The 14,886-nt window shown below is 39.9% G+C and overlaps 1 protein-coding gene across 1 annotated transcript; it reads left to right on the plus strand.

Annotated features, from left to right (window-relative positions):
* The first annotated feature begins 103 nt into the window (after positions 1 to 103).
* LOC143293751 (MMS19 nucleotide excision repair protein homolog) lies at positions 104 to 14,652 on the plus strand. Its single transcript, XM_076604965.1, has 16 exons — positions 104 to 196; positions 2,632 to 2,680; positions 3,027 to 3,130; positions 3,893 to 3,978; positions 4,345 to 4,492; positions 5,167 to 5,292; positions 5,987 to 6,048; positions 6,499 to 6,660; positions 7,382 to 7,459; positions 8,086 to 8,163; positions 9,010 to 9,052; positions 9,695 to 9,852; positions 10,874 to 10,952; positions 11,520 to 11,728; positions 13,264 to 13,358; positions 14,610 to 14,652. Exons 1-14 carry the CDS (start codon positions 115 to 117, stop codon positions 11,717 to 11,719), a joined length of 1,455 nt encoding a protein of 484 aa, XP_076461080.1. The 5' UTR covers positions 104 to 114; the 3' UTR covers positions 11,720 to 11,728; positions 13,264 to 13,358; positions 14,610 to 14,652.
* The last annotated feature ends 234 nt before the right edge of the window (positions 14,653 to 14,886 follow it).

Below are 14,886 nucleotides of genomic sequence, written 5' to 3' on the forward strand. Positions count from 1 at the left end.
AAGCAAAACATGATAAAATGTATGAGATTTTTTATTTTATTATTTAATCTTAATCGGATACATAGATTGGAGGGGTAACTTTAGGACAAATGAAAACCGGAAGTGCATTTGAGAATGATGGCGACTACCACAGGTGCACACGTTTCTGACTATGTTTTGGGACAAGATGACTCAAAAGCTGGAGACCTTGCAAGAGGTGTGACTTTGTGGCGTTTGGGTGATCACATTAGATTTGAATTTACACACACACGCACGATCTGACCGCTCAGTTGTGAGAACATCCTCCCTTCATCACCCCATGACCCACACTCTCACACGTTACGTGTTACGTAAATTCGACTTGTTCATCATGCCGTACCTGATAACATAAGTCCGCTTATATGCTTTGTTACATCTGCCTTGTCTGTCAAGCTTCTCTTTGTCTATATCCGTATCAGACTTGCACTCTTGATTTTTGGAAACAGGAGTGCTGTTTTCTTAGACGTTTATGACTGGTGATCCTCTTCTTCTTCTTTCTTTTACACGACCAACATCGACTTGCCGATGCCTCAGTTGTGGTTCATGCATGCTGGGTATTTTAGTGTCTCCATAACCCACTGAACACTGACATGGGATACAGGATCTTTAACGTGCGTATATGATCTTCTGCGTGTGTATACACACGAAGGAGGTTCAGGGGTAATCCTGCAGTTTAGAATACTAAACTCAGGGGGGCCGTTCAAATGAAAAAATAGAGGTTGTTTTAGACTGACCTTGATGCGCTGAGTCGAATGCAACCCTCAGCTAAGCTCTACGGCCACTCCTTGTCAATGAAACAGAGACATAATAAATAGTAAACTCAGTCGGTCACTTCCCGAGCAACTATCGGCGAGCCATTTTGATTGCTGGTGACGTGGTGTTTACGTCAAAATGGCGTGCAGGTCGGGAAGGAGTACTACTTACCGTGCATTTGATCCAGTTTCGTGGCAAAAGGACTGGTCTTAGAGCTTAGCTGAGGGTTGCATTCGACTCAGCGCATCGAAGTCAGTCTAAAACACCTTCTACTTTTTCATTTTAACGGTCCCTGAGTTTAGTATTCTAAACTGCAGGATTACCAGGTTCAGGCACTAGCAGGTCTGCACATATGTTGACCTGGGAGATTGGAAAAATCTCCACCCTTTACCCACCAGGCACCGTTACCATGATTCGAACCTGGGACCCTCAGATTGAAAGTCCAACGTTTAAACCACTCGGCTATTGCGTCCATCGATAAGAAAGAACATAGGAAATCTGAGAAACAACATGTAGTTGACTGTTGAGACAAAGAAACGTTTATCAATACAAGCCTACAGTGTTTCCAGAAATGATTTTTTTCATGTTGTGCTGTACTTAAGATCTCAGTATGTCATCTTATATGTAAAAAAGTTTAAGGTTTCAGTTTCAGTTTCTCAAACCCACTATCATATAGCGTATATAACATGTATGCTACACCACATTGTCTAGGCAGATGCTTGACCAGTAGCATAACTCAGTGCCCTTTGTCAGGCCTTGAGTGCATGCATATTTACATTTTTGTACCTATGAGAGTGGATTTCTTCTTCTGAATGCTGTACAACACTTTTGTTGCCATGGGTCCATTTTTACTATAGTGCTCCAAGTGTGTGCTATACACAAGACGTCAGTTTATCATCTCATCAGAATGTAAGACCAGTACCCAGTACACCACTCAGGTTCCAGGATTAGAGAAGGGGAAAGGGGGGCAGGCAATAACCATGGTCTGTGCATTGCACATCGAAGTCAGTCTAAAACACCTTCTACTTTTTCATTTTAACGGTCCCTGAGTTTAGTATTCTAAACTGCAGGATTACCAGGTTCAGGCACTAGCAGGTCTGCACATATGTTGACCTGGGAGATTGGAAAAATCTCCACCCTTTACCCACCAGGCACCGTTACCATGATTCGAACCTGGGACCCTCAGATTGAAAGTCCAACGTTTAAACCACTCGGCTATTGCGTCCATCGATAAGAAAGAACATAGGAAATCTGAGAAACAACATGTAGTTGACTGTTGAGACAAAGAAACGTTTATCAATACAAGCCTACAGTGTTTCCAGAAATGATTTTTTTCATGTTGTGCTGTACTTAAGATCTCAGTATGTCATCTTATATGTAAAAAAGTTTAAGGTTTCAGTTTCAGTTTCTCAAACCCACTATCATATAGCGTATATAACATGTATGCTACACCACATTGTCTAGGCAGATGCTTGACCAGTAGCATAACTCAGTGCCCTTTGTCAGGCCTTGAGTGCATGCATATTTACATTTTTGTACCTATGAGAGTGGATTTCTTCTTCTGAATGCTGTACAACACTTTTGTTGCCATGGGTCCATTTTTACTATAGTGCTCCAAGTGCGTGCTATACACAAGACGTCAGTTTATCATCTCATCAGAATGTAAGACCAGTACCCAGTACACCACTCAGGTTCCAGGATTAGAGAAGGGGAAAGGGGGGCAGGCAATAACCATGGTCTGTGCATTGCAGGACTCAAACTCTTAGACACGCACTTTCAGTTTTTTAGTTGGACATATTACCATAAATACATAAGGCATAAAATGATAAAGCCACACTTTGCATTTGTGTCTGTTTGCAGATCTCTTTGAAAGAAAGATCACACTGGTTCAAGTGGTCGAAGCCTTAGGGTAAGTTATGAGGTCCCATGCTTCATGGTTAATTTATTATTTGTTTTTGAGGTTTGACATTTGAAATGGATTAGAAAATCAGTGTAATGCTCATGTTGCATGTCCCTTAAACTGTTCAGTGGGAATCTGAAAGAAACAGCCAGCATTGTGAACAGCGCTTAACAATCTTGCACACATCCAAGTCAAAGTGTAAAGTAACTATACTTCTTAAGTTTTTTCATAGTGGACTGTACCTCACAGACATAATGTTCTGACAGTCAGTGCTCTCTCTCTCTCTCTCTCTCTCTCTCTATATATATATATATATATATATATATATATATATATATCTTGTCTGTGTATTCAGGGAGTACCTGACAAGTCAGAATGTGGATCACAGACGGAGAGGGACGCGTCTCATGGCAGAGATCCTGCAGAAATTGCCCTCAGACTTTCTGTTGGAAAAAGAAGGTATAGACCTGAGCCATTTACTTATTTTGTGTCATGCTTTCAACATATATTGGAATAATACATGTTTCTATTTATGGTTCTTAGTTATTGTTTGATATATGACTTATCATTTTATGATATAGATGTCCAAACAAAGTGCAGACAGTCAAAAACAATTTGAGGAAAATGTCTATGGTGTATTGTCTCTTTATGTGATTTTTAGAGTTCTTGGGGGAAAAAAGTGCATTGACATGAGCTCTGTGATACAATAAATCAATGAACAAAAACAAATATTATTGATAAAAAATAAATAAAGACTGTTGCTCCTCAGTCTAACCCAAATTTCGTGACAAATAGAGTTCTCATATGTGGACAACAGATTTGGTTTCCTGCTCCATATTTTCTCCACTATTCATAATTCATGTGTTCACATAATTACATTCAACTGTATATATATATAGTTTATGTTTGAAAGTCTGCATGCTTTGTCTCTCTCTCAGTCTGTTTGAAATGAAGTGACAATATCAAAGTCCCAGTTCCTACCCAGCTGTCAGCAGCCTGTCACTAGTGTCAGTCTAGTGTGATTGCTGTGTGAAACTAAAGTGATAATTGTTTTGCTATGTGAAACCACAGGTATGATTGTATATAATGTTAGCCACCATGGAACTAAAGTGATGATTGGTAGCTTTGTGAGAGTAAAGTGATGATTGCTGTGCGAAACTTAAGGGATGATTGTTCGCTGTGTGAAAGTAAAGTGATGATTGTATTCACTGTGCGTTGCAGTGGGTCACGTGACAGTCTTCCTTCTGTCCAAGCTGAATGACCATCATTCCATTCAGCCATTTGCCCTCCATGGCCTGGCTGCTGTGGTAAGTCGTTTTCTCACCCTCTGTCTTGTAAAATTGAAACACTTTCTGTTATTTTCTTCTTTATGCTATTTTGTCTTCTTTTGGGACATTTTAATTTCTGTACTTTCCTGCTGGGTCATACTAAATGAATGATAAGGATGCGTATGTACATGACACATTCTTTGAGTTTGATACAAAGTGCATGAGTTATTTCAATGTTTGAGTTAGTCCTGTAGTTAAGGGAATGAGTGTGTTTCAAAACAAAGTTTGTTTCAAACATTGAATTTGTTTTAACAAAGATGTGTAGGACACATAGGTGTGGAGGAGGGACAGAGTGGATCTGAATACGTACACCTGTTGTGTGCTTTTGCACATGTTCGTTTGCAGACCAAATTTGCTGGGTTTTGTGATGCCGCCATGAGCCGTCAGGTCTGCACTGAGATCTTCAAGGAGGTCCAGAACCAGAGTCTGTCTCAAGGAGACCGCCGAGCCACCTACACTGTCTTTTACAACTCGCTAACTCTTCATCTGTCAGGTAACACAATATGGTCATCAGTCACAAGAGATTTCACAGACATATCTGAATGCCGCCACATCCATTCTGGCTTTGGCCTGGTGTTTGTGGTAGCTGCATCAGGCTACTGTGGTCATGGTAATCATGTGTGATGAATAAGATGGTTGTTGTACTGTTTTGTTTTGTTTTTTTATCCAGGAAGTGTTAAGTTTCATAAGATGTATTATCTGTATGTCATAACTGGACATTCTTTTGCTCATCTGCATGTTTAGAAAATGTGTTGGTATGTCAGGGTTTTTAAATCAACCTAATGTGTTCGTTTACATGTATAAAAATTAAAAAATCACTAAGCATAAAGGCCAAGAATATATATTATATCTCATAGTGTTAACATTTTAAATGGACATGATAATCATTTTGTGGTTAACCCTACCTTTCCGCATACACACACATTAACATGCATGTGCCAACACTTGCAGTAAACCCAGATCACAAATACTGTTGTAAACTGAAACCTTGATAAACGCATTATTGTGTATAGATCTGCATATTATTTTTTGTGCAAATGGTGCCATCCTGACTTATGATAGGCTGGAAAATCACTCTAGTCAGCTGCAGCTGCATATATATTCTCTTCTATTGAGTACTGTTAACACATGATGTACATAATCATGGTGTTGTTTTTGTCTCTGCAGATGTGCTGTCACTGGGGGATAGCTTTGTGTGTGGCTATGTGCAACAGATGGATGGGGAGAAGGACCCCCGAAACCTCATGCTGGCTTTCCGGTGTTCCCTTATCGTTTGTCGCAACTTCGGGCTGGGTAGGCAGGTCTTTTCATCGTCGTCTTCTTCTGTTTTGTTCGTGGGCTACAACTCACATGTTCACTTGGATATATTATGTAAGAGTGGGCTTTTACTTGCATGACCACTTTTACCCTGCCGTATAGGCAGCCATACTCCAGTTTCAGTGGTGTGTGTGTGCTGAGGATGTTCTTGTCTCCATGACCCACCGAACGCTCAGATGGATTATGGGGTAATTGATGTGTGCGTTTGATCTTCTGCATGTGTGTGTATATATATATATATATATATATATATATATATATATATATATATATATATATACACACACACACACACACACACACAAAGGGTGATCAAGCACTACCAGGTCTGTATATTTGTTTGACTTGGGAGATTGGAAAAAAATTTCACTTTTTCTGCCCACCATCATAGTGTGCTTTCTTGAAGTTGACTTGTGCTGGGTGTGGGTGTGCGTTTGCATGTTTGTGTGTGTACGTGTGGTTGTTTGTTTATAAGGTATATCACACTTTAATGTATGTGTTGAAATGTACCTGTAACTGTATTGTCAAGGCCACGACCACCCTGTCTGGGAGATGTTCGCCTCAGTCAACAGTATTATTATTATTAGTGTTATTATATTATTGTTATTGATATTATCTTTGTTATCATCATCATTATCACAGTATTAACAAGATAACTATTGGTGTACAGGGACCATGGAGGAGGACATGTTTGAAGTGAACTCCTGCTACTTTCCTGTGGATTTTGTACCGGTGAGGTCCCATTTTGCTTTGATTTCTTTCGTCATCTTTTGTCTTTTGTTGTGACAAAATCACTTTTACTGCATTCTGATTGCATATTAATTTACTCTGAAACAAAGGAAACACGCACACATGCACGCACACGCATATACACACACACACACACAGAGACACACACACACACACATATGAACAAGCACCAAAAAAAAACCCACACACAATGGATTTAGTAGAGCTACAACCAGATCAAGACAAATTACAATGCAGTGTATGTATGAAGAAGCACTTTCTGAGAATAAGGCTGTTAAAAGTTATCTCTTTAATGTCAGCCTTTTTTTTTTTTTTTTTTTTTTGCTTATCCTTCCAAATTATGGAAGAAATGTCATTTTTCATGATTAATTTTCATATCTCTTTTCTTTCCCTTGTTTTGAGATGAAGTATTGTGGTGTGTTCTTTTGTTAGCCACCCAATGATCCACATGGAATAACCAAGGAAGATCTGAGTGAGGCCTTATGTCAGGTCATGACAGCGACACCTGTCTTCGCTCAGTACTGTTACCCCCTCCTGCTGGAAAAACTCACCTCAGACATCACCTCCGCAAAGTTGGAGTCTCTGAAAACACTGGTCAGTACAGCTGCATGATCACCTGTGTGTGTGTGAGTGTGTGTTGAACGCTATTAAAAGATTTCAGCTTCATTAAATATTAAGCAATAAAGATGGAAGTGGATATTTATCGTCAGTATTTATTTTTCACACCATGATCATCAAACTGAACTCAGTGATATTCATTTATAAGAATGCAAGATTTCAGTGTCTTCTCCATTGATCGTGTTCTTCTGAAAGACTGAGCTTTCTTTTGTAGAGTCAGTGAATATTCAGTTTTTACCCACTTTGAGATCCAGTTTCAGCCACACCTACCAGCAGATTGCTCGGCCTCTTGCCTGTAGTTACAGTCTTCATTGTCAGTGATTAATCCTGCCAGTCAAGTGTTGTCAGCACATTTTGCTTATGGGCAGGATTCATAAAAACATTTCCACAGTCAACTATAAATAGTGAAAAAGGAAAGAAAGTATTGCCCTTTGTGTTGCACATGTATACAAATAGATGACATATTTACGATTGCTCCAAGAGGGTGATTAACAAACCAAAGCCTGTGTGTATGGTAATAAAAAATTCACAGAACAGTTACATTTACTTTATGCATATCATTCTGAAGCATTAACATAGGTTTTGTCATATCTTCATAGTATCTGTACATAAATTTTTGCTTGGATGTTTTGTCCGTATTATTCAGTGTTTCCATTTCTTCTGTAGCTTTTTGAAACAAATGTATCTGAATTTTCAGAAAGCTTGTCTGGCTGTGTTTGAGTCCAAGGATCTCCAGGAATTTGTTGGATCTTTTTGTAGTCAGCTGATCAAAGAGGTAATGTGTTTTAGATAGAGAATAATTCCTTATTATTTTTGTCTTGTTTAAAGTGTACTTTTAGAGGCATCAGATGTACCAAGATTGTGCTAATGTTTTTCTTTTCCATGATTTTAATACTGATTACATGCACAAATTGTATCAAATAAAATATGTACTGGCAAAATCAGTGGGTATCAGTGCATATGTAAAGTATATGCATGGATGGACATTTGTATGATAGATGGCTGTAATTATACAGATTTTTTAATGTGCTTTTTTCGCTTCCACATATTTTTCTTCTTTTTTTAAAGATTCGTTTTTCATTGATTATAAATATGTGTATTGTTTATGAAAAGAATCAATGTAAAAGTCAATGTATGTTTTCGCATTGAGAATTTGGGATTGAAGTGGGTAGCTGAACCAAAAACCACATTGAAGTTGTCTCTGTCACCAGATTTTATGTAGACTGATATCTATCTACCTGGTTGCTCAGGCTGCCATTTCTAAAGGTGGCTGATTTGTGTGTGTTTGTGTGCATGTGTGTGCATGTTTATGTGAGTGTGTATGTGTGTTTGTGGCTTTGTTGTTGTTTTGTGTGTGTGTGTGTGTGTGTTGTGTCTGATACATGTGAATTGATGTGACAGGTGAGGGCAGGTTCATCAGAGGAGATGGTGGCTGCTTCCTTACAGGCTTTGACTGGCATTACCGCCCAGCTTTCACGGGTACTTTTCTTTTGAGGTTTTATTATTTTTAATCTACTGTATTAGTTTAGTTTTGAAAGTTCCCTTCATTCAAAATAGTTTATTCCTTTCTCACTGTGATCTTTTGGAATAAAGTATGTACCCACAATATTTTTTTTTTTAAAGCAGTCAGTGCCCTGTCTCTCGAACAAATCCAGCATGATAAATAGAATTGTGCAATCAACAACCATCTACCTGAAGATTTAGTCATCAGCCCCATCCACATGTAACATGCGGCTTCTTTTCAAATGTGTGTGCATATGTGAGAGAGAGAGAGTGTGTGTGTGTGCGTGTATGCATATGTGTGTGTGTGTGCAGTGCATGCATGTGTGAGTATGCACAGGTTTTGTATTGATATGCACTTCTGTGTATCCTAATTTCTACTGTATCTGTGTTTGTGTATGATTTTTTTTATTTATGTCAGTACCTTGTTATATACTATCCCCCCCACCCCACCCCCCTCCTCAATATTCCTTCTGACCCCAATACACTTGGTAATAAAGACATATTCTATTCTATTCTGTTCTGCTGTTCAGTAGTCACAATCATTCCACTTCATTGCTCAGTTTTGGAAGCCTTTTCAGACACACCTTCAGTATATATTAGGAAGCTGGTTTATCTGCACAGATTTTTCTATAACTGAGAAATAACCTGTGTATAATTGTATTGGTGGGAAGATTTCAGACATGAACAAAATAAAGCAGAGTTAATTGGAAAGAATCTCATGACAGTGGTGCATGTGCAAGATTAATGTAGACAAGCCCAGACTTGTTGATATGTTGTGGATGTTGTTTGTTTTTTTTATGGCATCAAATGTCTGTGTTGCAGGTGCCACAGCAGTTGCATGAGTTCATGGCTGAAACTGGAGCAAGTAAGTTGGGTTTCTTGTTCGTTTTGTTTTTTTGTTTTTTTTTATGTAAAATTATATGTGTGCGGGTCCAGGTGTCTTTGTGTGTGCACTCACTTGTTCGTTCATGTTTGATGTGCTTGGTGCATGTATTATATGTATTTTTTGTTTTTTTGTTGTAAATGCCACAAATTACCTGCCTGGGAGGCATTATTATTGTTGTTGTTGTTGTTGATTAAGCAAAACATCAATGTCAGTAAAAAAAAAAATTAAAAAATAGTGCTGTAGAATTGTAAACAAGACATACTAGCATCTTCATTTTGATTTATATATAATTTTTTATGTTTTCATTCATCTCATCAGTCCTGTCTGTATATAATGTGCAGCTTATGTTCAAATGTGTGTGTGTGCGTGTTTGTGTATGCATGTGTGTAAGTGTGCATGCACAAGTTCATATATAGATTTGCACAATTGTATATGTCCAAAATTCAACTGCATCTGTGTTTGTATATGATTTTCAGTTTATGTTTGTTACCTTTTTATGTACTATCCCCCTAGATATTCTTTGTGACCCTTGGTACGCTTGGTAATAGACATATTCTATTCTCTTTCAATCATGGGTGATTTCCTACTAGCTTATCAACTCTTTTTTTTGTTTTTTCTCAGGTTTAGTGCGCCAGGTGGAATTGGACAATCTTTCAGTCCGCCTGTCAGCAGCACGCATACTGTGTGCCATGGCGTCCGCCAATGGGCAGGTGTGTCACGCCGTTGCCTCACGCCTTGTGCCAGCAGTGTGTGCTGTGTGCCAAAAGATGGCGTCACAGGTGAGATTCCTGTTTCTGTATTCTGTATGCATCTTTGTATGTGTGCGCTGTGTGCCAAAACATGGCATCACGGGTGAGATTCCTGTTTCAATATTCTGTATGCGTCTTTGTGTGTGTGTGCTGTGTGCCGAAACATGGCATCACAGGTGAGATTCCTGTTTCAGTATTCTGTATGCGTCTTTGTATGTGTGTGCTGTGTGCCGAAACATGGCATCACAGGTGAGATTCCTGTTTCAGAATTTTGTATGGGTCTTTGTGTGTGTGTGTGTGTGTGTTTCTAAACATATGTATGTTTGTGTGTATATCTGTGTGAGTAATATGTGCCATTACGACTGCCATGGGCAAGTAAACCATCATTTTGCCTCAGGAGCTGTAGTAGTAGTGGAAGTAGTGTGTGTGTGTGTGTGTGTGTGTGCATGTGTGTGTATGTTACACATAATCAGCGTAGTCAGGAAATTCAGTTTCTCAAACTAATCATGAAATACATGAATTGCCGATGACCACAAGCCAGTCACGGAAACTGTCAGGACTTACACGAATTTCCTGAAATGGCACAGCAGTGATGACATGGATTTCCTGAACTGTTTAACATCTGTTCACTTCACAGTCCTGTGTTTACTTATCTCTTGTCTGTAGATACGATGCAAGCATGAAAATGTTTGCTTTGAAGATCATCAATATTTGTTGTTGTTCAGGAAACCAGACTGATGTGTGAAGGAGAAGAGGGGGAGGGGTATGAGAAGAGGGGGAGGGGGTATAGGAATAAATTGCGAACCGAGGAATTTCTGTTGGAAGAGCCACAGTGGTTTTAGTTTGCTAAAATAAATTACCAAAAAATTAAAAACTTTTGATTGAATCTGTCTGCATGTGTGAGTATGTACATGGGTGCATTCATGAAAGAGAGAGAGGGAGAAACAGACAATACATATAAGTATTAAAAATGTATTAAAAAGTCATTGAAAATACTAAGTGTGTTTATTTGTCGTAATTTTATTCCCAATGTGTCTTTTTTTTTCTACAGCTTGAACAACACACAGCTTTCTTCACTGAGGTGGTGTCTTTGCTGCAAAATGTAGCAGACGCCCAGAACACAATAAAAGGTTTGTCTGCCTCTTTTGTTTTCAGTTCACCAACTGCATGTTGTGCACAGTGGGTGTACAGGACAGCTGCCTAAAAAAAAAGAAATGATAGTAATAATGATATAGGTGATAAAGATAATAGTCGTTATAAGAATAATGATAATACCATTGTGTCATTACGTTTTTTGAAATGCCATAATACGATGTGTGTGTGTTGGGAACCATCCCAATGCCAACTGTCCTAAGACCCTCTTGGCCAAGAGAGTGGGGATGTACTTCAGCAAGACACTCTCCACGATAATCAAATTCCAGCCCAAATAGTCGGAACAGCAGTTGCCTCCTCTGCTGTTCTGATGGTCATAGCCGGACACGACTGACTATCGTAATGTCATGTGTGTGTTTGTATGGTGGGGTTTTCACATTTCTTTTAACACCTTAGCACATTATGTAATCATGTATTGCAAATCACTGTAGTACGGGCCTGTGTGGTCTGCTGGGCTGTAAGCAACAACGATGAATAAGTAAATGAATAACTGGTAACACACTATAAGTAAATTAATTACCGATAACACACTCCAATGTCCCCAGACTGGAGCATTCTTCAGGACTGGCGCAGCAAGCTTCTGGAGACGTGTGACAGACTTCTGGCCAGCAACGACCCACAGCTGCAGGGGCTGGGCATGAGGGGGTTACTGGCCTTGATGACATGGGGCGCTGTGTTCACCACAGAGGAAGTCGCCCAGGGGGGTGGAAACTATGACCAGCAAAGCGTTGTCAGCCGACAGTGACAGCTTCAGGTAAGGGTGTTGTGTATGTCACTGTTTTACAGATTACGGTGTCATTGTGCAGATGCACACGAAGGGATCTCATTGAGCGCGTTGTTTATGGTTAAGATTCCTCAAGATGACAATTCAAAGCCATGATGCTTGTATGAAGGCTACATCTCTCAGCTTACCTGTTAGGCCAGAATGGTGATAAATCTACCCACTCGTGTCCAAGTTTAAGTCTCATCTGAAAAGCTGTGCTAATAAATCTACCCACCCGTGTCCAAGCTTAAGTCTGATCTGAAAACCTGTCCTTTTTGTCAAAGTTAAACAGTCAAGACTTGTGTGTGTCTGCCTAATATTTTTCCTTTTTTGGGGAGGGGGGAGCGGAGGGGAGATGAAAGGGGGTTGACGAGTCTAGCATTGATCTAGTGGGTCATGCCATCATGGTTTCATAAGTGGTTTACCTGTTGTAATTCCATTTTGATTTATTTACTTATTTATTTTGTGTTTGTCATTTCTCATTTCATTTTATCATGGTTGGCTCTGAAGGCCTGACCATCACTTTGTGTCTGTGCGTAGGTCAGGTATCTGCTTCCTGGTTTGGTTTGGTTTTTTGTTGTTGTTGTTGTTGTCACACATCCACTGATATGGCATTGAGTTGATGCAGAGCTTCTACAAATCTGGTCTTTCACTGACACATTGTTTCATGAGAATCTGAAACAGACTGCTGGTGTTACATGATGGTTAACTCCAACCCTGTCTGCCCTTGTTCTCTGTGCAGACTCAGGGCAGACAGCACTTGCATGTAAAAGATCTGTCACAGTTGATGATGGAGTCTCCCGTTAGACCGACGGATGAGTAGGCAGGCAGGCTTATCTGTCGGTGTGTGTCCACATTTGGGAGAAGAGGCCAGTTCTGGATGCGCAGCACTTCCCACAGATGATGCAAGGGAAAATGTCTCCAGAAGTTGAGCCCTGCTTCCTTCACTCACGCTTCTCCTTAATGGCCAGCATTCTCTTGTTTTCAAACGTCTTTATGCCACTAGAGCACAGCATCCTCTAGCGAGAGCGGTCAGAAACATCAGTTTCCCAGGAAGCGATGTCTATGTCACAGGCTTTGAGGTTTGTCTTCAAGGTGTCCTTGAAGCGCTTGCAGGGTCTTCCAAGTTTGCGGTGGCCTTCTTTCAGCTGGCCATACAAGAGCATCTTCGGGATCCTGCTGTCTGTCATGTGGACAATGTGTCCTGTCCAGCGTAGCTGGCACTGGATCAGCAGGCTTTCGATGTTGGGCAGGACACTCCTGTCTAGGACCTGGAGGTTGGAGACCCTGTCACAGTTACTGTCACAGTTACTTGAGATGCTGCATCATACAAAAATAAGAAGTACATGATTGCTGCACATGCTAAAATTTTGATGCTGTTTTCAGTGCATTGTCAGATGCCTGAAATCTCATGATTTGTGAGTTTTTAGCATGTTTCTTGTTTATTTTATAAAATAATTATGATATATGTTTGACAGAGTTAATTTTGTGTAATGTGTTCTTGTTTTTTCTCCTTGTTCATCTAGAGATGAAAGTCGGAAAGCCATAAGCAGAGTCCTTCAGCATCATACACAATTGTCAGAGACAGTCATCACATGTTTCAGCGAAGCTTTACAAAACAGTAAGTGCTTTAGTGAGTATGTGTGGTTGTATGCTTCTGTTGTGTATGTGAGTTCGGGGAATGGACATTTGCACAGTGTGGATGTGCATGTATGTGTAAGTATGCAAGTGTGTGTCTGTCTGTGTGCACGCACACAGATGACAGATGGGAACTTCTGTGATTTTTTACTACCTGCAAAAAGATTGTTCATTACTTACATGAGAGCATGTGTTCAGGGATGTGGGTTGGGGGTGTTATTTTATGCATCTTTCCATCTCACTTTCTCTCTGTTTGTCATTTTGAGTGGGTTGGGGGGTGTTATTTTATGCATCTTTCCATCTCACTTTCTCTCTGTCATTTTGCATGGATTGGAGGGTGATATTTTATGCATCTTTCCATCTCGCTTTCTCACTGTTTGTCATTTTGAGTGGGTTGGGGGTGTTATTTTATGCATCTTTCCATCTCACTTTCTCTCTGTTTGTCATTTTGCATGGATTGGAGGGTGCTATTTTATGCATCTTTCTATCTCACTTTCTCTCTGTTTGTCATTTTGCATGGATTGGAGGGTGCTATTTTATGCATCTTTCCATCTCACTTTCTCTCTGTTTGTCATTTTGCATGGACTGGAGGTGGTTATTTTATGCATCTTTCTATCTCATTTTCTCGCTGTTTGTCATTTTGAGTGGATTGGAGGGTGTTATTTTATGCATCTTTCCATCTCACTTTCTCGCTGTTTGTCATTTTGAGTGGGTTGGGGGGTGTTATTTTATGCATCTTTCCATCTCACTTTCTCACTGTTTGTCATTTTGAGTGGGTTGGGGGGTGTTATTTTATGCATCTTTCCATCTCACTTTCTCTCTGTTTGTCATTTTGCATGGATTGGAGGGTGTTATTTTATGCATCTTTCTATCTCACTTTCTCTCTGTCATTTTGCATGGATTGGAGGGTGATATTTTATGCATCTTTCCATCTCACTTTCTCTCTGTCATTTTGAGTGGGTTGGGGGGTGTTATTTTATGCATCTTTCCATCTCACTTTCTCTCTGTTTGTCATTTTGAGTGGGTTGGGGGGTGTTATTTTATGCATCTTTCCATCTCACTTTCTCTCTGTTTGTCATTTTGAGTGGGTTGGGGGGTGTTATTTTATGCATCTTTCCATCTCACTTTCTCTCTGTTTGTCATTTTGCTTTTGAGTTCTTGTCCTGTTGGCGATTCACCATTGTCTCTTATTCCAGTCCATTTAGCTGCTGTTGTGTTCTTCTTCTGTGTCCAGATTTAGTCAGCTACCATGACTGTCAGAGCAAAGAGACTGTTGACAACAGCGCTGGTCTCTTAGCGGCTGCAGCCATTGACAGCAGGACTGGGGAGAAAGTGTGTCAGGTGTTGAGTCAGCTACTGCAGTCCTACAACACAGGTAGTGGTCATTCTTGTGTGCTGATTGTTTTGACTTTATTAGATCCCGTCGTGCAGGTAACTTTCATTCTTGTGCAGTGATTGTTTTACTTCAGTCATGTTCATGTCATAACCAGGCGATCTTAATTTTTGGGTAT

Source organism: Babylonia areolata, chromosome 19 (assembly GCF_041734735.1).
Source record: "Babylonia areolata isolate BAREFJ2019XMU chromosome 19, ASM4173473v1, whole genome shotgun sequence".
Classification (NCBI taxonomy): Eukaryota; Metazoa; Mollusca; class Gastropoda; order Neogastropoda; family Buccinidae; genus Babylonia; species Babylonia areolata.